The sequence below is a fragment of the Simochromis diagramma genome, unplaced genomic scaffold (genome assembly GCF_900408965.1).
Source record: "Simochromis diagramma unplaced genomic scaffold, fSimDia1.1 OVJJ01000045.1, whole genome shotgun sequence".
NCBI lineage: Eukaryota > Metazoa > Chordata > Actinopteri > Cichliformes > Cichlidae > Simochromis > Simochromis diagramma.
In genome coordinates this window covers 1-27636 of record NW_024387509.1, presented here as the reverse complement: position 1 = coordinate 27636, position 27636 = coordinate 1, and the positions used below count along the sequence as shown (strand labels likewise).

The 27636-nt window shown below is 44.1% G+C and overlaps 1 protein-coding gene across 6 annotated transcripts; it reads left to right on the top strand.

Moving 5' to 3' along the window:
• Positions 1-1362: 1362 nt before the first annotated feature.
• LOC120725785 (protein NLRC3-like) lies at positions 1363-18790 on the top strand. Of its 6 annotated transcripts, none has more exons than XM_040018824.1 (6): positions 1363-2135; positions 2465-2596; positions 7922-8163; positions 8268-10053; positions 17174-17391; positions 18139-18790. In XM_040018824.1, the coding sequence occupies exons 1-5, from the start codon at positions 2026-2028 to the stop codon at positions 17349-17351; spliced, it is 2448 nt and encodes an 815-aa protein (XP_039874758.1). In that variant the 5' UTR covers positions 1363-2025; the 3' UTR covers positions 17352-17391; positions 18139-18790. The 6 variants fall into 6 exon arrangements, with proteins under 6 accessions (XP_039874758.1, XP_039874759.1, XP_039874761.1 ...); XM_040018825.1 differs by lacking the exon at positions 18139-18790 and adding an exon at positions 17970-18129 and having other exon boundaries at positions 17174-17369; XM_040018827.1 differs by lacking the exon at positions 18139-18790 and adding an exon at positions 17468-17479 and having other exon boundaries at positions 17174-17374.
• The last annotated feature ends 8846 nt before the right edge of the window (positions 18791-27636 follow it).

Genomic DNA, 27636 nt, shown 5'->3' with positions numbered 1-27636 from the left:
TTTATCAAGCAGATCAACAACAAAACATACACCGCTATCATACCAGTCTGATTTAAATAAGGACTTCTTATTGATGACTATAACCCTATTATTCCACAACACAGAATTGTGAGGTGAAAAATTGTGGGTGAAAATTATTTTCCCAAAATTCAAAGCTTGCTTATAGAAACTAGACAACTTAAGAGGAATCTTAGATATTTCATAATCACATCTGAGCAAAAAATCTAACCCCCCGACCTTATTAAAGAGTTTGTTTGGAATATGGTACCACATAGATTGAGGATAGGAAATGCAGTCTTTTATCCATGTGAGCCTGAATGCAGCAATAATGGATTCAAAGTCTAAAGCTTTCAAGCCCCCGTTTTCATAGTCTTTAACTAATTGTGATTTGCGTATATAATGTGTTTTATTCTTCCAGATAAAGCTGAATATAATAGAATTGGACAGTTTAATCATTTTAGGAGATGTAAAAATTGAATAACAGGGGTATATGAGTCTTGAAAGTCCTTCTGCTTTAGACAGTAAGATACGACCTAATATGGATAAATCACGTGTTAACCAATGATTAAATATTTTTTTAACTACATTTAATCTAGGAGTTATGTTATTATTCTCTCGATCATTAGTATTTTTTACTGATTATTAAACCAAGGTATTTTACTTCCTCTTTTACTGGAATATTGTTAATAGTATTTTGATTACAGCTGTGTACAGCTAAGATTTCACATTTTTTAAGGTTTAGTGTTAAGCCGGATGCTTTTGAGAATGAAAGGATTTTATTAATTGCAGTAGAGAGACCATATTTACATTCCTTAGAAATAAGGCAGTGTCATCAGCAAATTGACTAATTTTAAATTCTTTATCAAGAATGTTTATGCCTTCCAGATCTGAAGAGAGTTTGATATAAATGGCAAGCATTTCTGCTGCAACAATAAACAATAACGGGCTAATAGGGCATCCCTGCCGAATGCCACGATTAATTTTAAAACTATTAGAAAACCCTTGATTGAGTGCAATACTTCTTGTTATATCTCTGTACAACATTTTCACTACACCAACAAATCTGGGATGGCGACAGAAACTCGGTGAGTGGAGTTCAGGCTGACTTTATGAAAGTGGGACGTTTGAGCCACTTCCTGTTCTCAGTCCCGGCGTCCTGATCACCGAGGTTTCTGTTGCTCTGATATCTGATATTGATTATATCGGTAAACAGGCTGTAGGCAGAAACATCAGGTCTGATCTGAAAATCCCTTCAGAAACAAACTTTTAGAGTTTTATGTCCGTGTGAGGCCGCACGCTGATTGGATAACCACCTGTCAGTCTCAAGTTATTAGCCAATGAGCGCGCAGATTCACAGTAAGATCTTATCACGTCATTTTTTAAACTAAAACATCGACAGTGAAACTGTAACGTGTCCTGTGATCTATAAACACTCTGTGATGAATAATCTGAAGTCATTTTGAGCCTGACAGTAGTTTCCTGTCACAGAGCAGAAGCTGCAGGCAGTTTTTGGCACCTTTATATTTAATTTATTCCAAAATAAATCAATAAAGGTAGAAAAGAACTCTCAGTGACATTAAAAATCTATTTTTAAAGACAGATGTGACCAAGTGCAACAAATATAAGATGAGATGTTTACAGATATTTGAAGTATTGATCATATGTAGAACACAGAGCAGGTCCAATAACAGAGTCATCCTGCTCACAAACAGCAGTTTGGTTTCATGAGCTCACTTCCTGCAGTGATCCTCAGCTTCTCTCCAAAGGAGCCGTAACATGTGGGCTCCTCACCATGATGATGATCCCAAACACACTGAGTTCCTTCATCCACCTGATCATGTACTTATTAAATAATGTGATGGTTTTGGTGTTTTTTAAAGACTTTGAGCCTCTAAAATAACTGGTTTGGACTTTAGGGCCAAAGCTCCAACATTAGAAAGCCGTCAGTGTGATGCTTCCAGTACAACAGCACCTCTGAGTGTGTGTGTTTACCTCTCAGACTAACTCCACCCTGACATCAAGAAGATGGAGGAAGAAGACGGAGCAGCATCTGCAGCATCCAGCTGTGTGTCTGTGAGGAGTGATGGGGTTACACAAACACCTCCACCTTACAGTCATGGACCTGCAGCAACAATGTAAGAACACTACTAACTTTATTAGTCATTTCAACATAACCATGACAGAATCATTGATCTGTGATTGGTTCAAACTGTTTGATCTGAGTTTGATTTTTCTTGACTTGTTTTCTTGCTAAGATCTGAACTCTGTAAGTTTAAGTGAAGTCAGTGCAGCAGAATCAGAGAGAAGAGCTGAGAACAAACTGAGTTCATTCAGAGACAGAAAAAACTGGCTGATGATTGGCTGACCTGTCAGCGTTATGAGGCAGACACACTATCACAGAGTGATCAGCTGATCACATGGCTGTCAGAGAGAACTGATCAGTTATTGATGTTTGTGTTTGCAGAGGTCAGAGGTCACAGTCTCCAGCATCCAGCTGTGTGTCTGTGAGGAGTGACTGGTCCAAAGACAGACCTGTAAACTTCAGTAATGAACCTGCAGCAACAATGTTCTTCAATCATGGAGCTCAGCTGACCATGTAAGAGAGCTGCTGACTCATTTACGTGTGTTTGAAATTCTGTGACCACTTTGTAATTTTAGTTTATATTTTAAAAGTGTTTTTATTTGTAGTTGCCTGTATTTTTATTACACTGTGTGTAACGTGGTGGTTTATGCTGTTTGGGATTGTTTTGGTGTATTTGTGTCAGAACATCAGATAAATGATTTCATCACATTTTAAAAGAAAGTATCAGGATAATAATCTGAACTGAGTCATCAGAAGTAGAAAGATGGTCTCAACAGGCCACTGAGCTGATCTCCAAAGAAATGCAGAAGATTGAAGAGTCCGAGGCTGTTTATTTGTCACAGGCATCGTCATACACGTACAACACAGTGAAATGTGCTGAGCTGCTCCTGTGACTGGACAAAACATTAGAAACAATCATTAAATGAATGAATGAAACATTGTGCAGATGTAATGTTAAAGTGCTTTGTGCCACATTAGCACAGCATGTACTGACAGAGCAGTGCAAGCAGAACAAAGCAAATGAGCAAAGTGATGTAAACAGAGTAACTGAACAGAGTGAGCAGAGTAATATCAGCAGTAATGAAGCAGCAGGATCAGTGTAGCAGCGTGTGACGTCATAATGAATCAGACATGATCTGAAATATGACAGTGAGACAAGAGCATGATGTAAGGTCCTGTTTAAACCCTTTTTTTTTTATTTTTTTTTTTTTTTCCTAAATGACATCAGAAACAGCAGTATGCGACATTACGTGATGGCAGAGCTTCAGTTCATCCTTTGTCTTTTTTTTTTTTTTTAATTTAATAAATAGGACAGGGGGAATGAATGAGAGAAAGAGGGGGAGAGAAAGAAAGAAAACCAAAGGGGAGAAGAGACGGTGAGAAGGGGGGGGAAGAGAGAGAAAAAAAAAAAAAAAAAAAAAAAAAAAAAAACTCCTGGGTCACCTGTATGGAGAAAAAAAAACCAAACAAAAAACAAACAAACAGAGGAGACAGCAAACAACAAAGAGCAACATAATAATAGAGAAAACAAAGCACCATCACAATAAACTAGCTAGTCATAGATATCAATAGTTACTAAATAATAAACGATATTGTGCAGCACGCAAGATAGACAGTGCACAGTGTGCTTTGAGGCAGCAGCCAAGAAAGCTTTAGTCCGCGTCTGTGAATACCCATGTGTACACCTGTGTGCATACCTGTGTGGATCAGCATGCTTGCATTCCAAAGGTTTCTCCATGTAATGATCTGCTAGGGAGTGTGGGGAGCCACAGCCCCGTCCTCCAGGGTGTGAAGCAGGTATGGAGGAGATCAAAACTCCAGACATCCAGAGGCCCCCAGAACACAAGAGACCATGGAAGACCAACAGAGGGGCAGCCGCGCCACTGTTCCAGTAAGAGCTGAGGAGAGTCCCAGATGAGGGCTCACTCAGCAGCCGCGGAGCAGAAGCCAGGGGGAGTTGCAGTGACGCGCCCGTGAGCTCCGCCGGCCCCCAGCTGTGCCTGAGTGACCGAGCCCCAGGCCGAGAGGCCGGGGGCACCCCATCTCCAAAGGGGCCCGAGCGAGCCCCAGGCCCCAGGCCCCGACAAGCGGCCGCCAAGGAGTGAGCCGGTGTGTACCCGGACGCCCACCCCCAGACACAAAGAACCACCAACACACCGACACCTGAGGGAGTCCGCCACCGGCAGGGGAAGTGGTGGTGGGGGGAGATAGACCTCCAAACCTTGGAGGGCCTGAGATGTCCCCAGAGAGGTGGCGTCTGATACCCAACCTGACATATAGACACAGACATACAGGCACACACAGACACAAACATCCATTCCCACCCTCATGCTCTCATATGCACTCACTCCACACTCAACCAACGTGGAGACAGACATAAAGAGACGCTGTACACACAATCACACTCCCCAAGCGTACTCTACAAACCGGGTCTAGGTACCCTTGCCCCTGGAGGGGGGAATTGCACCCAGACCCAGGTGGTGTTACCCTTTTCCCTGCGGTGGGGAGAGGCAGACCACCCCGACTCCGCAGCAGCAGGGAGGCCCCACACCCCAGACCGCAGTCGGACGGCCAACTCCTCCTCCTAGCCCTCCCGCTCCAGCAGGCCGCAGAGAATGGGGGTGGGAGAAGACTCCAAACCTCCCTCCACCCGCTCATTGTAGTGTTGATGCATATGTGTTCTAAGGTGCAATTAAAACCCAGGAGGGCATGGAGCTACCTGCCAAGGAGCAGCAGGTAAGCGCATAGTCCCTCCTGCTAGCCCTCAATGACTAAGTGTATTTAAAATTGAGAGGTGGGCAACGACGTCAGGGGTGAGGTATACACCCTGATGGTAATTTGGACTCCGTGATTGTGCCCACCCCCAAGATCCTATATGTATGTGTAATGAGAGTGTGAATAATGTGAATGTCTAAGTTGTGGGATAAAATTGAGGCAGAGGCAGCCAGAAGGGGACAGAGGGGGGGGTAGCCTCCTCTGCACCCTGGTGACATACCCCTACTCCAAGGCCCTGCATGTGTGGGTGGTTGTGGAGGAGCGGGAAGAGGAAGGCAGCTGGAGATGGGGAGGGAAGGAAGGGAGGGGCAGGTAACCCCTCCCTGGGGCCAGCTCCCCCGCTGACCCCAGTAGGCACTCCCACCCTTCGCGACCCGCCAGGTAAAGGGGGCCCAGGCCCATCAGACCGGGGCCCAGTGCAGTAGTGCCCCCCGGCTCCACAGAGCCCTGGACAGTCCACCCAACCCCACCACAGAGAAAACTGCACCCACCCCACCATCCACTCATCTTCCAGACTACATAAGACAGTAAACGCCCAGGCTGAGATCTTCCTCCACCTCTCCTGTATCTTCCCCTCCTGCAGAGAGTTCCTGAAGAGAAGAAAGCTCCTGCAAGATGTGACCATCCCCCCCACCAGTGGAAGAGCCCCCCAGGCGGCTCAACGCACCGGCGGCACCCTGCTCCAGGGCCGGGCCCCCATGCACCCACCCGCCCACAACCCCGGCAACACACCAACCAGGACCCAAGCCCCCGAGGCCCGGCCCCCAGCCCAGAGACGGAGCGCCCCCAGAACCTCACGCCCATCCCGGACCCACCCAGGGGCAGCCAGGTTGCCAGGTCAGTAACCCACGTCCGTCAGCACAGACCCTCCCCTAGCCCCGCTGCACGCAGCCGCGAGGAAACAGTCACCTGAGAGCCAACAGAGCCCCCAACCGGACGTGACCGCTACCCCGGGTTGAGCCCCCCAAGGAAGATGCCTCCGGGGAACCCCCCGACGCCCTAAGCCTGTCCCTACCCCCTCACCAATCACAACAGTGAAGGCGGGACCAAACTATGACCCCCCACCCCCACTAGGTGATGGAGCTGATAAAAGGGGCCCAGAGCAATTGATCTAATGTGGTGGCAGAGGCTGTGTCAAGACTAATGTAATCTAATAGATAATTTCTATATTGGTTAGAATTAAGATTATTTTTATTTTTCCAGTTCATGAGGACTGTTTTCTTGGCTATGCATAGGGCAGTGAAAACCATATGGGCTATATTCTTTTCTGAAGTGACATTATCTAAGCTGCCCAGTAGACACACTAAGGGGGAAGTTGGAATGTTACATTTCAGACACTTTGATAAGTCTTCACATATCTCGCAGAAAAAAACGTTTAAAACCGAAAAGAGGGCACTGTTGTTTTTCCTCCTCCAGGAGATTTCCACAGGAGTGTCACTGCCTCTTCATTTCTCCCAGCGTCAGGGAGAGCTCAACTGAAGTCCAAGGTTCGTTTGGTGGACAGAACCAAAGAGCGTGGATGTAATTGTCTGGTGTATTGCCTTGACAGTGTGAGCAGTTGTTGGAAGATGTAAAGCCCATCTTGAACATCCGATGACCTGTATAGTGCACTCTATGTAGTATTTTGTATTGTATTAATTGCAGACTGGGATTTTTAATTAATTTAAAGGTTTTTAAGCAAATCTGAGACCAGAAGTTTTGGTCTAGGTTGACTGATAAATCTGCTTCCCACTTTGCAGTAGGAAGGGATATTGATTCATCTAATTTAGAAAGTGTTCTGTATATTTTAGATAATAATTTGGGGGATTTAAGAGTAAGAAAATGTGCCGCACTTAGTGGTGTTTGTAATTCAACTTGACTGAGGTTAAATTTCTTTTTTACTATGGATTTAATTTGTTGATATTCTAAAAACCTTGTCTTGTTGATCCCATATTGTTCAACTAGTCTGTCAAATGGAATAAATTCTGTTCCCTCTAATATATGTTCTAAGTATTTAATTCCTTTACAACTCCATTCTGGGAAATTAATCATATTATTGTTTTGTAATATGTCAGGGTTATTCCAGATAGGTGTACATTTGCATGGGATTAATGAAGAAGGTCCTGTTTAAACCCTGATGGTGATGCTATGAGGGGAGCATGTTCTGATTTAGGACTTGGATGGTCTGAGGATAGAAGCTCCTCTCTGTTTGTGTCCTGATGGTGCAGAAGCTTCTGCCTGATTGTAGAAGGAGCTGAAGCCAGCATCATCCCAGAGGTGAAGCTCCTCTGTGTGCAGACCTGAGGTCAGATTCCTCCAGGCTGATGTTCAGGATCTACAGAAACATGTGGTTGTAGTTATTGCTGCACTGTGTGCTGACAGCAGATACTCAGAACAAAGCGCTGCACACGTGTTCTTTACAAACATCTGTACATATAGAATATGGATCATGGCAGTGAATGAACACGTTTCTGTCATTTGTTTCATTGGCTTCTTTTTTCTGCCTGTGTTCATGTGATTAATGTCTAACACATAAACAGGTTTGTAATCAAACATCACATCATCAGGGAGGCATCATGAAACAAAGTTACTGCTGGAGGCTGAACTCAATTTGGTGGCAATGTTCAAAAATATCACTCAGATCATTTCAAAGCTTTTAGTTCTTCTTCTTCACTTCTGTAAAATAATAGAAAGGAAATCAGAACCCAGAAGTTCACTTCCTGATGACTGAACTCTTTCAAAATAAAGCTGAAAGCTCTGAATGTGACACCGCTGCTCCACCACAGTTTTTAGAGGAGGTCAAAGGTCAGTTGAAAGTGATGGATCCCAAACTTCCAGTACATCCAGTGAAGGACATAATCAGCTCTGTGATGAAGGCTTTTACTGTGGAGTTTGTAGGCTGATCACTCTGTGTTTAATAAGACAGGCAGGAACAGCAAAGGAAACTTGGATTCTGAACTCAAACACAAGTTTCTCCACTTTGACTTTTCTCTGTGACCATCAGAGCTTCTGCACAGTGTCATCAAATCTGGATGTTTGTCACTGACAGTCAATGATTTTAGTGATAAAGAAATGTGTTCACAGAGGGAGGAAGAGGAAGAGGAGTGGTGTCTGTGAGGAGGAGCAGCTGTCCTGCTGTGCTTTGTGTCAGGACGTCCTGAAGGATCCAGTCTCTACCAGCTGTGGACACTGGTTCTGCAGACAGTGCATCTGCTCATACTGGGACCAGTCTGCTTCATCAGGAGACTGGTCCTGTCCCCAGTGTGGAGAAAGATCCAGAAGCAGAGCTGGACTGCAGACAGCCAGTCAGAGCAGCTGTGTACAAAGTAAGACTGAACATCTGTCTGCTGATGGACTCATTTCTGAAAACTGGACTTCTTGTTGTTGTTCAGACATTGAAGAGTTTTCTTTCTGTTTTTCTTTCTTTCAGCAGATGTTGGTCTGCAGGAGGTTTTAGATGAACATAAGATCAGTCTGAGGAGGAGATGTGAACGTGTGACTGAAGGAAGTGATGAAACAGGAAGTAGAACCCTCCTCAACAGGATCTACACTGAGCTCTACATCACAGAGGGACAGAGTGAAGAGGTTCATAGCCAACATGAGGTGAGGCAGCTGGAGACAGCTTCCAAGATGGACGCCCTCCATGATGCTCCAATCAGGTGCCAGGACATCTTTAAAGCCTTACCTGACCAACAGAGACCCATCAGAGTGGTTCTGACCAACGGCGTGGCTGGTGTTGGAAAAACCTTCTCAGTGCAGAAGTTCACTCTGGACTGGGCAGAGGGCTTGGAGAACCAACATGTCAGTGTGGTGGTTCTGCTTTCATTCAGGGAGCTGAACCTGATCAGAGATGAGCAGTGCAGTCTTCTGGAGCTGCTCCATGTTTTCCATCCAACACTACAGAAGGTCACAGCAGAGAAGCTGGCTGTCTCTCAGCTTTTGTTCATCTTTGACGGCCTGGATGAAAGCAGACTTTCATTGGATTTCACCAACAGGAAGCTGCTGTCTGACGTCACACAGAAGTCATCAGTCAGCCAGCTGCTGACAAACCTCATCCAGGGGAATCTGCTTCCCTCGGCTCTCGTCTGGATAACTTCCCGACCTGCAGCGGCCAATCAGATCCCTCCTACATGTGTTGACAGGCTAACAGAAGTACGAGGCTTCACTGACGCCCAGAAGGAGGAGTACTTCAGGAGGAGATTCAGTGATGAAGAGCTGTCCAGCAGAATCATCTCCCACATGAAGACATCCAGGAGCCTCCACATCATGTGTAGAATCCCAGTCTTCTGCTGGATCACTGCTACAGTTCTGGAGCACATGTTGACTACAGAGCAGAGAGGAGAGCTGCCCAAGACCCTGACTGACATGTACTCACACTTCCTGCTGGTTCAGACAAAGAGGAAGAAGAACAAGTACCACGAGGGACATGAGACGAGTCCACAGGAGCTGACGGAGGCTGACAGGGAAGTTCTTCTGAAGCTGGGGAGGCTGGCGTTTGAACATCTGGAGAAAGGAAACATCATGTTCTACCAAGAAGACCTGGAGCAGTGTGGTCTGGATGTGACAGAGGCCTCGGTGTACTCAGGAGTTTGTACAGAGATCTTCAAAAGAGAGTGTGTGATCTTCCAGAAACCAGTCTACTGCTTTGTTCATCTGAGCATCCAGGAGTTTCTGGCTGCGGTCTACATGTTCCACTGTTTCACCAACAGGAAGTCAGAGGTGCTGAAGGACTTCCTGGGAAAAAAATACAACGAGTCCTCTCTGGATGATTTCCTTAAACGAGCCATGGAGAAATCCCTCCAGAGTAAAAATGGCCACCTGGACCTGTTTGTCCGCTTCCTTCATGGCCTCTGTCTGGAGTCCAACCAGAGACTCTTAGGAGGTCTGCTGGGTCAGACAGAGAACAGTCCAGAAACCATCCAGAGAGTCATCAAGAATCTAAAAGAAAGGAAGACAAAATCCTCTCCTGACAGAAGCATCAACATCTTCCACTGTCTGATGGAGATGAACGACCTCTCAGTACATCAGGAGATCCAAGAGTTCCTGAAGTCAAAGAAAAGGTCAAAGGACCTCTCTATGATCCACTGCTCAGCTCTGGCCTTCATGCTGCAGATGTCAGAGGAGGTTCTGGATGAGTTTGACCTGCAGAAGTACAAAGCTTCAAAGGAGGGACGACTGAGACTGATTCCAGCTGTGAGGAACTGCAGAAAGGCTCGGTGAGTCCAGATGTGATCATTGACATCATTGATCAGTGTCGGTTAATAGTTTAATCTTTAAATTAAAAACACAGTCCTTGGTTATAAAGTGCTTTACAAACACCAACATTACGGCTAACAGCTGGATTCTCCTGTTTCAGTGCAGCTAGCCAAACAACAAAGAGCCACTTGCTGCTAAAGACAGAGTGAAAGTGGACGGTATATCCTCCATTCTTCATGTAAAACACATGCAATGAATTGTGATGCACCATCTGTGTTTACCTTCATGCAGTTTTCTCTTTATGGTAGACTTGGATATTTAAATGTTTACCTCCTGGAGAGTCTTGTTCACTTGATTAGTTTTTGTGAAGGGGATTCTCCTCACCCCGTCTCCAAGGGAGACACCAGCTACCCTTCAGAGAAAATGTATTTGCCCCACTTGTAACCACGATCTGGTTCTTCCAGTCACTGCCCACAGCTCGTGACCATAGGTGAGGGCAGGGACGTAGATCGACCGGTAAATTGAGAGCTTCGCTGTCAGGCTCAGCTCTCTCTCTCTTCACCACGACAGACCGGTACAGCGTCCACCTCGCTGTTACCGCAGCAACAGTCTGTCTGTTGATTCCTGCTCCCCTCCCCCTTCTTTACACGACCCTGAGATACTCAGACTCCTCCACCTGGGGCAGGAACTTGTCTGTGACCCAGAGTGGGCACTCCACCCTTTCCCAGCTGAGGACCATGATGCTGATCCTCATTCACACGGCTTCACACTCTGCTGAGAACAGCTCCACTGTGAGCTGGAGGCCATCACCTGATGAAGCCAACAGAACCACATCCTCTGTGAAAACAGAGACGAGACTCTGACACCACACAAGTGGAATATAAGGTCAGAGGTCAGCTAATACCTAATATGGTAATCCTGAGCTAACAGGAAAGGGAAATGCAGTGAAGAAATGGATTTTCAAATGAGGAGCGGAATCACCATTTTAAATGTACAAAGTAAATCTTTGATTTTATTTTTTAAAAGATTTGTAAAAATCTTTTGAAAAATTGGAATTCAAAAATGTTTTTTAAAATGAAATACATTTACTCACTAAATTTACTATTATTACTATAGTCTACTATTATACTGTACATATCTGTTTTTAACAGGGAATCTTGATCCTGTTACATTTGAGCTCTGTTGAGCTTCTTGAATTGTCACCTTCAGTTCCTTTCCTTTACTCTTCCAGTGTCTTTGGTTTAAATGTATTTACCCTGATAACTGCATATGAAACAGTTCACCTCTTGTCACTCACTATTATCTGTTTGCCATAAAAGTGTTGGTGATGTGTTGGGAGAATCATTATCTTCAGTCTCTTCGTATAAACATAGTGAGGCAAAGATGTGGGTCGTGGTCCCTGATAATCAGACGTGTCTGTGTTCTGTTACATGTGACGTTAGAGAGGTTTTAGTGGAGATAAAAACAGGACCAACATCACTCGTGACTGCTTTCCTGTCTTCACAGTGTGTTTACTGTTGGAGCTCGTCCTCCTGTTGCATCTGTCACAGCTGTTACGCTCCTCTGTGACTCCTCCTCTATCTGCTGTCACACTGCAGGAGTTTTTGGTCATGGCGTGTGAATAACTGCCGAGGTCGGCTAGGACGACGACACCACTCGTTGTCAGACCCTGTCACGCTGTCTGGTGTCATCTTTAGCCGAGGTTATTAAGTACTTCAAAATGAAACCAGTCTCTGTTTTCAGTCTCCACCCTCTTTTGCAGCTTTGAGCCAGGTTGTAACACCTGTTAAAGTCACCACCTGTTGTGACCGGGGAGTGAGATGAGTGTGAGAAAGATGAAAACAACGTCTCATTCTGACTAGTTACTGGGAACTGATGTGTGATGATGCAATAACAAAGATGACTGTTTCTATGATTTTCTGTTTTCTTGTTTTTATTGATGATAAGGACAGGCAGAGGAGATTGGATGGGTGGATGGATTTACTTTGTTTTATTCTTTTTGCACTGAAGTGGAGTCCAGTGTACAGTCCTTGCTGTCTAACATTTTAATATGTTTTAGCTGAGACTGTAGTGGGCACTCTTTAAATGTCGGGTCAGTTTGTCACGTTAGAGCCTATTTGTGCCTGTTAGTGCTGCGATGACTTCAGACCGAGCTGACTGAGGGGTCTAAGCTCATGATGCCACCAGCAACACCCGGGTCATGCTGCAGAGTTTTCAAACCCCGCTGACACTCGACATAATTTACTCAGGTTATATCAGGTGATCTAAGAAAGGCCGCTTAGAAAGAAAAGCGAGTGCACTGCTTTAAGTTTCTTGAAGATGTTTAATCCGAACATTCAGCTTCTTCACTTCTAAAACCAAAAAGTGGAGAGTCCCAGATTTTAATCCTAGTGGGAGTGTCCCTTAAGAGGGTCGCTGACCAACTATTGATCATGTGGCTCATCACGAGCCAAGCTGTGAAAAAGGGTGTGGGTGATCATCAGCAGAGGTTTCGAGAGATGAAACGTCTTCAAGAAACTTAAAGAAGTCACTTTTCTTTCCAGGCTCCTTAGATTACCATGACTGTATGATGAGAACCTGCACAGACATATCAGGTGAAGGTTTCAGTGTTTTGGTTCAGTTTAATGTAAAAATGGAGATGAAACACATATAAAGGCTGGTTTACACCACTGAGCCCTGCTCTAAAACACTGACACAGATCTGTCTGTGAAGCTGGCTTTAACAAATAAGAGCTTAAAGTTTTAAAAACATGTTTAGCACCAAACTGTCCACTTTACTGTCTGTAGCAGGAAGTGGCTGTTTGGCACTGAAACGGGAGAATCCAGCTGTTAGCCGAGATGTTGTGTTTGTAAAGCTCTTCATAAACGAGGACTGTGGAGGAGGAGCGCCTGTGTGAGTCAGGTGGTTCACCGGCCGAGTGTGTCAGCGGCAGAAACAGCTGATCAGCGCCGTTTTATGCAGTAAAATAATCTTTCTGTTCCCAAACACATCCACACAGTTTACAGCATAACAGCCCACTACATGCACATCTCACCACAAACATGCATAAACTTAAACATAAAATATGTCCTGTACCTGTGTGATCTCTTTAACCCTTTGACTGCCTGCTCAACCATTTGGTTTAGCATATTTTGAGAGACTATATATAATGAACTGGAGTACTTAGCTTAACTCAACCTTATTGAGCCATCTCTACCACTTGGTTGAGTTATGTTATCCTAAAAAAAAACACTAGATGGCACTGTGTCAGGATATGGCAGGCCTCATCTGCCACCCTCCAAACAGGAAATCAGAAAGCAAAAAATCACTCTGGACACATGGACTGTTTTGGCTAAAAATTTTAAAGGTAAGTACATTTTTCTGCAGTATAAACATGTCAGAGTCTTTACTGAACATGATTATGTCATTTGATACCAGAAAATAGCTGTAATAAATCCGTAATATTTTTTTAAAAACATGCTCAACCAAACGGTTGATTTGTCAATTGATGGTAAGAGTAGCAAAACTTAGCTAATGTTTAGAACTGTTGTTTTAACATATGAAATTGACTATTTACTATTGAATATAAATAATTTAATGATCTATACATGTAAATATGACATGTTTAAATTTTTCCATGACAAATACTGTATGTTACAAAATGTTGTAATGTTTAAAGATTTACTCACTTTCTGTGATTATTTTTACAGTTTTAAATGACACATGGAAATCAAACCAACTATATTTCTACAATTTTATTTTTTTTAATGTTTATTAGATGGATTGCAAATTCTTTTATGGAGCAAGACAACGCACCAACCTGGCCCTTGTACCTGAAAATTCTCAGGACTCCGATGGTGAACTGAGTGATGATGACCCAATAGAGGATCCAGATTTTCAACCCAATTTTGCAGATGATAGTGATGAAAGCTGCTTTGATGTTTCCCTGGATGAAGATGCTCCTTCAATAAGTAGATCTAATAAACTTTCGCGTAAAATGAGCAAAAAAGGGAAACCTATCCTAAAAACAGTTCCCTTGGATGAAGCAGAGGATACATTAGACCCATCTTCCTCTTTAGTCCCAAAAAAAGACACAAGAAGAATCTGGAAGCATGAGGACATTGAAGAATTTCAAGTTCCAGATGCAAGTTTTGAAACCCCTGACGCCCTACAGTCCCCTTTCCAGTACTTCAAAATGCTCTTCACTGATGAAATGATTGATCATATTGCCTATCATACCAATCTGTATTCTGCTCAAGAGTTGGGGGACACAATCAAGACTAGCCCTAAGGAAATTGAAGATTTTCTGGCAATCCTGGATTGCTGGAGCAAAGAATCCAAGGCGAAAGTTATGATCCCACGCCCATCACTCATCCCTGCATACAATGAGCATATGGGAGGGATAGATCTCTCTGACATGCTGGTACACCTGTACAAGACCCCAGCCAAGTCTACAAGATGGTACCTGCCACTCTTTGGTTACATGCTTGATCTGTCCATTGCAAATTCCTGGCTGGTCTACAAGAGGGAATGTGGACAACTAAACCAGAAACCAATCACACTCAAAAGATTCCACCTGGCAGTTGCGCATAGCTTGAAACAAGTCAACAAGCCAGCATCCAAAGTTGGCCGACCATCATCCAGCTCTCCACCACCATCAAAGAAACGATACACCCCAAGACCCTCACAACCACAGCCAGATGTGCGATATGACTGCTTTGGGCATTGGCCACTTCACTGTGACAAGCGAGGCCGATGCAATTACTGTCCAAAGGGCGTCTCAAGATGGAAATGCCAAAAATGCAATGTTTTCTTGTGCTTGAATGCCAGTCAGGAATGCTTTGCAGTGTACCACCAGAAGATCTAATCATCAAGGGGTATTGGTGAAGTTGCATGAACGGCAAAAGAAAAGAGCCAGAACTGTTTCAGTGTGTTCTTAAATTTTTCAGTGCAAAATGGCAATGGTATATAATATACCACCAGAATTTTCTGGAAAATAAAATAAAAAATGTTAGTGCTGTTCCAACACTACAGTGAAAAGTTTATGTTAACAACAGGTCAAAAGTGAATTTGTATGTTTATGAATTTTCGGTAATTGCAGATCAAGTTTTTGATCAAATTTACAATATTTTTCTGTTTTATACATTTTGTGGTTTGTTATTATAACGCCCACTGTTGAAATGGAATCCAACAATGTTTGATGTTTTACTACCACAATAAAGTGGGTCAAACACAAAATTGGGTAGTTATTATTTTGCAAAATGAGTATAACCTTTACTTTTTTCTACTAGTTATGTCTGTAGAACTTTATGTAGTTGTACCATAGAGTGACATCTCAACCGTTTGGTAGAGGGTAATATTTAAAAAACTATAAGGTGTGTATAAATTTTTTTTTGATTGTGATCATTATTGACCTAAAGGAATAGAAAATATGAACAAATAATTTTTTCATTGTATTTTTCTTGGTGAGGCAGTCAAAGGGTTAAGTAACTCACAGAATATCAACACTAACGCCACAAGTTTGTTGGTATTTTAACATTTTAACCATTGATTTTGATTTAAAACCAACAGTTAAAATATTTTTGCACCAGAGGAAAGAGCAGCAGAAATATTAAGACAGATAAATCGTTCTGTCTTCAGTCTCCATGAACAGCATCAACATCCTCTGGTGAAATTTCTCTTTCCTCCTTAAAATATATTAAATGTCAGTTTAATTCCAGATTAATGGTTAAAACATGTGTGTCACATATGAACATGAGGAAATAAAGAAAAGTGACTGATTCAGTTCCATATATGCTCCAGGGAGGCGTTAAGGTTCATGAAAATTGTTCAGTTATTAAACTTTAATCTGAGCCGAGCTGACTTCCTCAGGAACAAATAAACACCGAGATAAACTTCACCTTACAGATATAATCTAAATGAATCATATCCAATCTCAGAGAGTTGACAGTCGGCTGTGTGCTGGGAGACATGTCTGTCTGCAGTGTACGAGCTCTGACCGCTCCCCAAAAACGTCGGAGTGAATATATGAATATTAAAAGTGTAGCTGGTGACACAGAAACAGAGGATTTAAGAAGTTTAAGTGTAGGTCGGGTCCACACATGTCCAAATACCTGTGCGTAGGCCTGCTTGTTACTCAGAAACGCACACTAATAAAATGGCCATAAGGCCAAAGCAATGGTTTTGACTGGTGTTGACCCCGCCCCCACCCTGAGTGTGGATGCTGAGAGAAGGGCCAGCTGTGAATATGAGGCTGTGGGAGCAGATGGAGAGAGAGTATGTCGGGGTATCCCAGTACAAGCTTTACTGGGGTCAGAAATTAGACAGACTCCAGTTCCTTTGTTTGATTTATCTAGTTTGATGTTAGGAAAGAGATTCATGAGATGGAAAAACCTCCCAGTCTACTGAGATTCAGAAATGATTTCTACACATGGAAACTCCCTGAGTGGGAACAAAGCGTGTCCTGTCAGGAAGAGCATTTGGAATATGGATGTTGAGGATGTGACAGTGCCTGAAATCCTGCTGCTGTTCTGAACCATAGTTTCTGATCTGAAGGTCAAACAGAGTCATGATGGTTGTTTCTATTTGTTCCTTTTTAGTTTAGTTCCCCTGAAATCAGATTTGATATCAGCAGCTCTGAGTTCATTCATCATTATTGTCCAGTGATGACATTTCTGCTCCGTTTGGTGACAGTCAGCAGATTTTTCCTGCGTGTGGACGTGAACAGTCGTACCTGACAGCAGCAGGTAGCAAACAGAGATCATCTTTCCAGCTGGAACTCTTCACTGAGCTGAGCTCATTCAAAATGTTCTAGATTCAAGACAGGAAACAGTCCACATGTGTGTCTTCACTCTGACTCTGGATCAGATCTCAGTGACAGACTGTGGACATTATGGAAGCCTAAATGTGACGCCATCTTCCTCCTTCATCTGCAGATTAAAGCCAAACAAAGATTCTCATTAAAAGTCTGCAGGTCTGAGAGAGACTCAATCGTTGTGTCATGTCAAACACAGTAAGAGGAGCTGAAGCACAGATGTGAAGAGCAGATGTTCATCAGATTATGACCTCACTCTGTTTTATCTTCATATACATTCAGTCTGTGTTTATAATGCAGACTTTCTGCTTTTATAATAACACATTTTATATTTTCTGTAATCTCAGACTGGCTGACTGTGGACTCTCAGAGACTCACTGTGAAGTTGTGGCCTCGGCTCTGAAGTCCATCCCCTCCCATCTGACAGAGCTGGACATTAGTAAGAACAAGCTGCAGGATTCAGCAGTGAAGCTTCTGTGTGCTGGACTGGAGAGTCCAAACTGTCGACTGGAGACTCTGAGGTGAGTTCACTGACTGCAGCTGTTGTTGTTTTTCTATATTTCAGATCTTTGATGTTTGAAACTTTCTTTAGTTCCTAAATGTTCAGGATGTGTCTGAAGACAAATGTGAAGAAGTTTGAGTGCTTTCAGAAATGTTGTGTCTTTCCAATCGACTGAACAACAGTTTTTCCTCTTGGCTCCAAATACAGTATGAGCTATTGGATTCTGCAACAATAAATGTAGAGAAAGGGATACATTGAGAAGAAGGCTGGAAGACAAAGTTAGGGAAGTTTTGGAAGGATCTTAATCAGTTAACTAACATACAGAACATGTGTCATGAGAGATGGGTCCTAGATGAATAACAGACACAAAAACGATGTCTGTAACTGAGGGTCTAGAAACTGCTAAACAGTGGTTGACGGCTCTGGCCACTGAACTGAAAAAATACACCAGAGTAGCAAAGGCCAAGAGATTAAATGGCCTCTTCCCCGAAGGCCCATCGAGGGTTTACCTCTGGTGCAAATTACTGACCTCTGTCATCATTTTAAGTTGGGGAACTTGCACAATCGGTGGCTGACTAAATACTTTTTTGCCCCACTGTGGAAGTGACAGACTTGAGCAGGGTTCATTTAAAGGCTGACAGAAGTGGAGTGGTGACGGGGAGATGTTTGACAGGACAGCTTTTCAGCCTCCACAGGTTCATGTTGTGCTCCATCAGTCAGTGAAGATGAAGTCAGTACTGGTGAGGCTGTAGAGTGTGTGAGGGATGTGAATGAGGCTGTTGGAGATCTGATGGTAGCAGATAAAAACAGGCTGCAGAGACTTTGAGCTTGTGTGGAAACAGACAGAGAAAAGAAAGACATGAATGTCAAAGCTAATAAAGGTGAAGTTAGGAGCTGTGACGATGTTCATGTATCAGAAGCTGATCTGGCTGCTACAGAGACGACCCACACAGCTGCTGTGGTGAGGTTTGTGTTAAAGCAGAGGAACACAGAGCAGCCGAACACAGGCCCAAACATGACAGCAAAGCAGGATTCAGGCTCTGTGAGAGGATTTCAAACAGAAGCTGGAGAAGAGAAAGGACTCTGTTGGAATGACTACAGAAAGAAGGCAGCTGAGACCAGTCCAAGTGTTTCCATGGAGCCCAGTCTAACATTCATTTATACACTAAGGTACAGAAGTGAACGGGAAAATGAATCCATAGTTTCAAATGTAGAAATAGTTCTCAGTTCATTTACAGAGTTTAATACAGTTCATGAGGAAATGTTCAAAACAGCAGCTGAGAAGAAATCTGCTTCACAAAGTTGGATCCAATTCCAATAGTTTGTGATGCACTTGAACGCAGCGTGAGCAGTTCACTGCCTAACCCCACAGAGACTGTCAGTCTGGACTTTTCTTTATTTCTATTGGCTGTCAGTGAGATTTCAGAGCAATCAGAGACTGTGGGTCTGTAGTTTGGGGTATTTCCTGCTTTCATTGTCCTGCTTGAAAATGTTTATTGACGTGTGAATTCATTCTTCAACGCTCGATTCTGCCTGAACAACGTGAAAACTTTGCTTTTCTTTGTGTAACACAATTCAAAGTAGGGCTGGGTATCGTCACTGATTTCTAGAATCGATTCAATTCGATTGGAATCTGGGAAACTTTGCCTCAGACAGAAATATTATAATTCAGTACATTTACATATTTTTGTGTCTATAAAAGGGAAGCTGACACTTTGGAGACTTTATCAAAGGTGTGAGCATCACAGCAGAGGCCTTTGTGTCAAAGTAGCTGAAGATAAAATACAGAAAAACATGAAGCTGATTTTCCTGTTCTGGGATTTTATAAAAATATTCTGCAGTAGATGAAAAACAAAAGAAAACCGTGAATCAACACATGAACATTACCTGATGCTGCTGAAGTGAAGCAGAGCAAAGTTACAGCGGTTTTATTAGAGACACAGCGTTTTGCAATTTTGCATAATTTTAAAAAGTTTAAATTTGTTCAGAATTGAACGGCAGAAATGAGGCTTTCTTTTTGAAAGCAAGTAAAAGGAAAAAAACATCGGCCGACAGCCTGTAAACAACGGTAGACTTGTGCGTAACAAGCAAGCGAATAATGCAGAAAACAGATTTTTAGACGGGAAACTGTGTGTGAGAGAGAGAGAGAGCTGTGCATGAAGTGTGATTTTATCCTGGTGGAAGCAAAACAGCAAAAGTCAGAGTGAGTTCATGACGATGTTTATGTGAAGTGTAGTTTGGATCTTCTTTTGCTGCTGGTTCGGTCAATATTGTTTGGAGAGAGATAAAACTAACAGCTTCAGAATCAGCGTGAAAAGGACGTAAACACAAAGCGTGGACCCGCCGAAACATCAGAATCAGCGAGCTGTCGGCTTTCAGCCCCGACCGTGTCCGTGCCGTCAGTGAGAAAGGCGACATCTCACTGATTCTGATGCGTCGGCGGGTCCGAGCTTTGTGTTTATGTCTCTGTGCAGAATCTGTGTTCCTGCTCTCATTTACTGTTTCAGCTGTTTGGTGGTTGTTGAAAATTTGTGAGGTTTAACCTGAGATTCTGGAATTTCGGGCAAAATAAATTAATATTAAAAAATTGATCCACAGAGTTTGGTGACAATAATGACAGTAGATGTTTGGAGTTTCCATTTTCTAAACTTCTACATTCTGAACCTTCTTCAGCTCTGAACAGATGATGAAACACTGAATGATTTCAAGCACTTTGTCTAATAAACTTACATCTTTCATTCTTTATACAGATTGAAGGGCTGTGGTTTGTCAGAGATCAGCTGTGATTATCTGGCAGCAGCACTGAAGTCCAACCCCTCCCATCTGAGAGAGCTGGACCTGAGCTACAACTACAAGCTGCAGGATCCAGGAGTGAAGCATCTGTGTGGTTTCCTGGAGAGTCCAGGATGTAAACTTGAAACTCTGGGGTCAGTCAGCATGTTTTAGTTGTGCTGAGATGAATATGATGTGAAAGTTGTGTTGACACTAAACTGCAGACATCAGGCTGATATTATACTGATCCACACTGAGGATCTTCATGGTAAAGTCTGTTTTCTTCTTCTCTGGTTTAGTCCATTGACTGCAGCAGAACAATGTTCACATTTCAAACAGTGATACTCAACGTATGGCCCGCGGCCCACACGCGGCCTGCCCACCTTTCCTGATTCAGAGAGAGGGGACCCTGATTAACTGTGTAGCTTCTTCCTCACAGTTCTAAGTATCAGACACAACAATGAATAATCCACAGCTGACTGTCTTTAGCAGGTCAAAGGTCACGGCACACAGCAGACAGTCAGAAATATTCTAACTCTGATCATTTATCAGTTGTGACACTGTGAGACTTGATCAGAGGTGTGATCATCACAGCAGAGGCCTTTGTGTCAAAGTCACTGAGGATCAAACAGAAACACATGAAGCAGATTTTCCTCTTCTGGCTTTTTATAGCAGATAACCTTCAAAATATTCTGCAGTCGATCAAAAACTGAAGCAAACCATGAAGCAACATGTGAACATGAGCTGATGCTGCTGAAGTGAAGCAAAGTTACAGAGGTTTGATTACAGACACAGCTGAGAGTTTGTAATCTGTCATCATTTTAAAAAGTTTCCATGGAACAGCAGAAATGAGGCTTTACTGTCAGAGGCCGACAGCACTGAACACAACAGCAGACTGGTGGCTAATAAACAGTGAATGATGCAGAAACAGATGTTTGAAGCTGTTCTTGGAGTACACTGAGAGAGAGAGAGCTGTGCAGGCAGGAACAGCCAAAGTCAGAGAGAATTCATGAGCATATTTATCAAACGTGAAGCAGAGTTTGGATCTTCTTTTGCTGCTGCTTCACTCAGTTTTGGTTGGAGACAGATGAAACCTGCAGCTTCAGGATCTGTGAGCTGTCCACTTTCAGCCCCGACGGCGTGTCCGTGTACGTGCCGTCGAGTGAACGATCCACGCTCTGTGTTTCCATCTTGTGTGTTTAGCTGCTCTCATTTACTGTTTTAGCTGTTTGCTGCTTGTTGAAAATAGTTTGTGAGCTTTAACCTGAGATTCTGGCAAAATACATTATATAAACATCGATTCAGGAAGTTGGAAAGAAAAAAAAGACTGAGAATGCGGAGACGGAAGTCCAAAAGGTCGGGTGAAATGCTATATCAAAAATGAGTCAAAAAGGGTGAGTATAGGTAGAAGCAGAGCCACGATTCCATGACTTAGATTCTAGCTCGGATGCTGCAACATGAATTGTGTACCAGGCGCCGCTAATAAAAGCTGGGTAATGTCCGGCGGTGTCCATGAGTGTGCAGCATGGCTGTGAGGCCCAAGGGAGCGTCTACGAAGCTGTGCAAGAACACCTGGGATGACAGTGGGATACAGCGTCCAGTACTGAAGTATAGAGGGTAAATAACATGGACGCTCATACCAGAGACGCATAAATACCGTTTAGAAACATACAACTATGATACCTGCTGGATAAACCAAGTCCAACACGGTGAAGGTATATGTAAAACATGGGGTTGTGTATACACATCATGGTGTATTGTGTTTTCGTATAGGAAAACGGACATGGCATGAGGGACTTGCTGCGCAAAAGACCAACATGTCATCATAGTGATCCGCAAAATAAAACGGGGTGCCGCGTTTGTCTGAGCGCATGGATTAAGTCCCATTTGAGATTTGGCAATAAAGAAGTCCACAAGAGTTGGGGTGAAAATAAGATACAGTAGGATGTTTGGGTGGTGAAAGGTGCTGGAAGCAAATGAGAGTGTGATGTATCTTGTTTTTTAATAGATGGGGGTGGGAAGCCCGCAAAATGTGGGAGAGGGGGGTGGGGGGTGGCAACTTGGTAGATGCGCTAGCACCGGAGCCACAGGGGAGGAGGTGCCAATCACGAGGCCAGGGGGGGGCTGCACAGACGAGATCGCAATGGAAAGGGTGGTAGAATCACAGGAAGGAACAGGAAGAAGAGGAGAAAGGACGAAGGTGTGGAAAGGAAAAGGGAAGTGAGCGGGGAGGGGGTAACAAAAAAGGCTGGAGGATAAGGAGGGGAAGAGAGGAGAGAAAGAGGGTTGGTTGACGTTCAAGAGGAGGAGGGCCAAGGGCGGAGGGAATCGAACACGGCAACGCAGGTAGGAAAAAAGGGAAGGGCAGGAAGGAGGGAATGGTGGGCCGGGCGTAAAAGACAAGAAACACCACGAACGGGGAAGCAGAGCAAGGTGAAGCGAGAGAAGATTTGGGAAGGAGAAAAAATGTGTCGACTTGAAAGAGTAGAAAACAGTCAAGAGTGAAGTCGCCGGGTGTGTGGGAGGTAAAAGATGAAGCGGGCGGAGCTGGTGGGGGGGATCATGCAGGCGGGGTGGGTGGAGTGTCACAGTTGTCTAAACCTGCATCTAACAGCTGGAACGTCGTGCAGCTCCTGAGTCAGAGGAAGGAAAACAGCGAAGAAAAGGGAGTTTCAAGCACGGTGGCGATAGGAAACGGGACCAGACGAGTCATGGGCGATAAGATATATACCGAATAGGGAAGAACCGAGTTGAGTGGTTGATCCAGAATAAAGTAGGCCAGTGCATATCTGGCAGAAGCAACTGGAAAGCGCCAACTCACCGCGATACTGCCCAAACGAGAGGGTGGCCCTGAGTGGAACCTGAGCAAGACGGGCCCTGACAGGAGCCAGGAGTGGAGTGAATCTGTGATGGATTTATCCGGAGAAGCCACGGTAAATGATCCTAGTTGCGTGAACAGTCTGCAGTCATGCAGCCATGTGGGTTTTAGTGTGTGCGTGGATAATATGATGTGAAAGGGTGTGGGCTGACACGGAAAACTGTCAGAGGCAGCTAGGACTGGAGAGGAGTGTCTACTGAAGGACCACACTGAGGTACTATCATGGTAAAGTCTACGATTTTCTTCGTCTCTGGTTTCGTCGGCATTGACTGGCAGAGCAGAACAATGTGTCCATAGTCAAAAACAGTGATAACTACAACAAGTAGAGTCCGTCGGTCCCCGCCCTTCAATCTGTAGAAAGAAATGAAAGAGGTAAGGGGTAGATTATTAATTAAGACAAAAGTGACGGGGAAAATCACTGCCTGCCACACCTTTCCCTAATCATCAGAGAGAGTGGGGACTTCAGCTGATTAGCTGTGTAGCGTCTTCCGCACAGTGTCTAAGTATCAACACAACGATGAATAATCCACAGCCTGACTGTCTTTAGCAGGTCAAAGGTCACGGGCACACAGCACTCTGTGAAACAGTTGTGGAAGCAGGAATTTCTTGGGCACAATGTACAAACTGACACTGACTAGAAGGCAACGGTGCATGCGATGGGAGAATGCTGAAGCTGCTCAGATTAGTGGCGTAGCGTAACGGATGTGAGGCTCTGTATGGCTGCAGAACACTGAAAGAAGAGAAAAGAGAGATGGATAGGAACGAGGAAAAAGAGGACATAGATGAAGTAGCAGAAAGTTTGCTATCAGAGAGGACAGTGATGATCACTGGTGTGGGCGGGGCCCTCAGGCATGAGGGAACTACCCAAAAAGCTACCACGACAGTGATAGATGAGAAGTGCGGGCTGATCGAACGAGTAATAAACTTGAAAAAAGACAAAAACAGCGAGCACAGGGATGGGGGGGGGGGGGGGATGAGACGGGTGTCGTAATACTGGAATGTACGCAATACAGGTGGACTGATGGGGGGGCACCTACGAGAAAAAACAAGTGGCCAGTCACATAGCATCGGCAGTGTTAGCAAGCCTCCAGTGTACACTCAGTCTCGACATACGAACAACACCAAACTGCGATGTTATGAAAGAGCCTGTGGAGAAAAAACAACTCAGTAAAGAGTACAAAAGGCACACACGGGAGGAACCACACAAGATGCAGAGCACTGCTGACGGATTCAAAAGGACAGTCACCGGAAGAGTTAAGACAGGCACATCATTTTGTGACCAGAAGACAGAAAGAGTCAAGTTCCAAATGCTGGCCTGGTGGAATTAAAATCTGTCCTGGGTGGTAGTCGTCAGTCAAACACGTCTCTGTGAAAGCTTCAATCCACAGCTCCAAGTCCTTCTGCTGCATTTCCGCGCCGGGTTCTTGATGGCGCCCTGTACAATCGCCTCTGTCATCCCCGTCGCTCCCTCTTGGCACTCACAGTCGTTTGTGCATCATTACCTCACCGGTGGAAAACCAAAGTTTTATACTGGGCAGAAGATGATCATCAGGGACCGGTGCTTTAAATACGCTTGTTAGGAAATGTATCGACTTTAATGGTGAAACATTCAGAGTTTTTTTCTTGTTCTGGTTTGTTTTGGTAAGCTGCTGTCCTGTTGGCATTCAGCTGTTTGGAGTTTCCATTTTCTAAACTTCTACATGTGAACCTTCTTCAGCGCTGAACAGATGATGAAACACTGATGATTTCAAGCACTTTGTCTAAATAAACTACATCTTTCCGTTCTTTTAACAGTTGAAGGCGGTGGTTTGTCAAGATCATGGCTTGATATCTGGCAGCAGCACTGAAGTCCAACACCTCATTCCGCACAGAGAGTGGACCTGAGTAACCTACAGCACCTGCAGGTCTGGAGTGAAGCATCGTTTGTTTCCTGGAGATCCAGATGTCACTTGAAACTCTGGGTCAGTCAGCATGTTTTAGTGTGCTGAGATGAATATGATGTGAAAGTTGTGTGTGACACTAAATGCAGACATCAGGCTGATATATACTATCCACACTGAGGATCTTCATGGTAAAGTCTGTTTCTTCTTCTTGGTTTATCCATTGACTGCAGCAGAACAGTGTCACATTCAAACAGTGGATACCAACGTATGGCCCGCGGCCCACACGGGCCTGCCCACCTTTCCTGATCAGAGAGAGGGACCCTGATTAAACTGTGTAGCTCTTCCTCACGGTTCTAAGTATCGACACAAACAATGAATAATCCGACAGCTTCTAGTAGCAGGTCAAGGTCACGGCACACAGCATCTGGTGAAACAGTTTGAGCAAGATTTCGTTGCACATTTACAAACTAGACAACGGCGCACGGCAATGCTGGGTAAGGCTAGCTGCTCAGTTAATGGGGCGTGGCTAAGGCGGGGAGGCTCCGGTGCGGCAGGAACATGAAGAAGAAAAAGAGAGGTGAGGGATGAAGAAAGGGGCGGAATGAACAGAGTTAGCTCAGAGAGGAGCGGTGTCTGTGTGGGCGGGGTCAGGCAGCTCCATCCCACACAGTGTGACGATGTGAAGCGGGGTGAAGAGTAATAATGAAAGACAGCAGACAGGATATTGAATAAGCTGGATGTACAAACAAATGTAGGTCGGTCACAATTCATGGGCTGCAAATCCTCCTGAGGGCCGCAGTAATTGTAGACGCGATTCGTCACAGCGACGCGTTGAAGGCCTGTCCAAATTCGGAGACTCCTCCGAATGCAGGCCGACAAAGCGCCCCTCCTTTTCCCAGAATTTGAAGATTCGGTCGAGGTGTGTGCCATTCGTGGACTACCATAACGCCAGAATTCATAGCCGGCCCAGCCAACTCCATTTCAAACAATGGCGGCGGCTACTAATTTTGAAAATCACTCATACGAAATCTTTCTGGGTCACAAAATACTTTAAATATTTTCAGGCGAGAAAGTAGCTGTTAGGACATCAAATATCTGTCGGTGTTATTCAAGATATCGAGATTGTGCAAAAGTGGCTTCGACGTTTTTTCGGAGAACGATCTGCTTTACCGCACCACTCGATATGTGTCACGACGGGAGCTCGATGGTCACTGAAGCCGACCGAGAAACGGCACAACTTCCCGGCACAATCATATTTCAATCACCGCGGACCTTTCGCTGACTCGGTTAAAACGTAATATATAAAGTCACTTAGACAACCGAAAAGGTGATTGTTGGGGCGTTTTTCGTGTTTTGTTTGTTCGTGAGTAAATAGGTTTGGCTGAGATTCGAGCCTGGCGATATAAGATTGTTTCAATGCACGGATATTTTTTTTCATTTCATGGGAGCGATACGATATCTATCATCAATAGAGCCAATAAATAAATATTGTGGAAGATTGAATGTGCCGGTGCTCACAAGTAAAATGTGAAATAATCAGCAGCTGTGTTTTATTTATTTAAATATGTTTATTCCCAAACCGATAAATAAAAAATTTTGTCAACAGGTAGGAGGTATAAGGAACATTGGAGACTTTTGTCAATAAATAAAGGCAAATAATGCAAATACAAAAGGCAGCCGCTAAAGCGTTAAAGTTTCAAAATAAACAAACGAAACAGACTAACTGTCAATTTCCATGTAGAAACAAAAATATGAAGCTAAAAATAAATCTTAGTTGTTTTTAGCGAAGAAGAGACAAAACTGACAACTGGTCAATATCAAATAAACTGAGAAATAAAAGGGAAATTCCAATCTCATCGTTGGTTGATAGCGAGGCTTTGTCAAACAGTTTAAAAACAGTTAATTTAGTCTGACAAAAGCCGAATGACGGAATTAGCCTTCAGTCAGAGACTAGCTGACGTCCGACACGATACACGGGTATTTTTGAAAACGGAGATTTTCCGTTTTCGCTTTAAAAAAATCCGCGTCCACACAAATAAAGGCAGAAATGAGGAAACGCTTCTATGACATGTCAAAAGGCAGCAAGTGGCGCTAGGGATTCCGAACCGTGCAGTAAATGTTGGCCAAATCAAAGTGCTAGAAGAGTCCTTGTGGGAAAAAGTAAACAAAGCTGGGGGGGTCGGAGAGGGAGGAGCGCAAGACAGTCCGTATGTGGGAAGGGACGAGTAAGAACTGTGTGTAGATGTAAGCATTTAAACACGCAAGAGAGTGAGAATTAACAGTGAGGTAGAATTCATTTCACTGAAACAGAACGTGGCGCACAGTGTGACTCAAAAATGGGGCACACCTTGTGACAACTGCGGTTTCTCCGTTTTTTCTAGTCCACACGTAAATGCAAAACGGAGATTGTTTAAAAATCGTTCGTTTTCAAGTGACGCAAAAACGCCGTGTTACGTTGTGGACGAAATGTGGGCAAAGCATAGAAAAATCTGCGTTTTCAAAATACCCGGGTACGTGTGTACGTAGCGACAATGCACCAGTTTTTTATTGTAGTGCCCAGACTTGCTGTCGGCACAATTTTACAGTGCACGCTACGCTGTTTTTGGTCAGACGTTGAAATAGCCGAAATACCGTCACACTACGGAACTTCTTTGGCTCGTCCGTATGACAATCTCTCCGGCATTGAGCCATCATCTGGTTTTTCTCGGTCATCCGCTCGTTGATTTTTTCTAGTCGCACACTCTATTGCCTCCATTACCCCGGCCGGTACGGTAG

Excerpts from the sequence above, each read along its gene's own strand:
- LOC120725785 (XM_040018824.1), top strand. The coding sequence starts at position 2,026 with ATGGAGGAAGAAGACGGAGCAGCATCTGCAGCATCCAGCTGTGTGTCT. Across the intron at positions 2,136-2,464 it reads CATGGACCTGCAGCAACAAT|AGGTCAGAGGTCACAGTCTC; the intron begins GTAAGAACACTA and ends TTGTGTTTGCAG. Across the intron at positions 2,597-7,921 it reads CATGGAGCTCAGCTGACCAT|AGGGAGGAAGAGGAAGAGGA; the intron begins GTAAGAGAGCTG and ends ATGTGTTCACAG.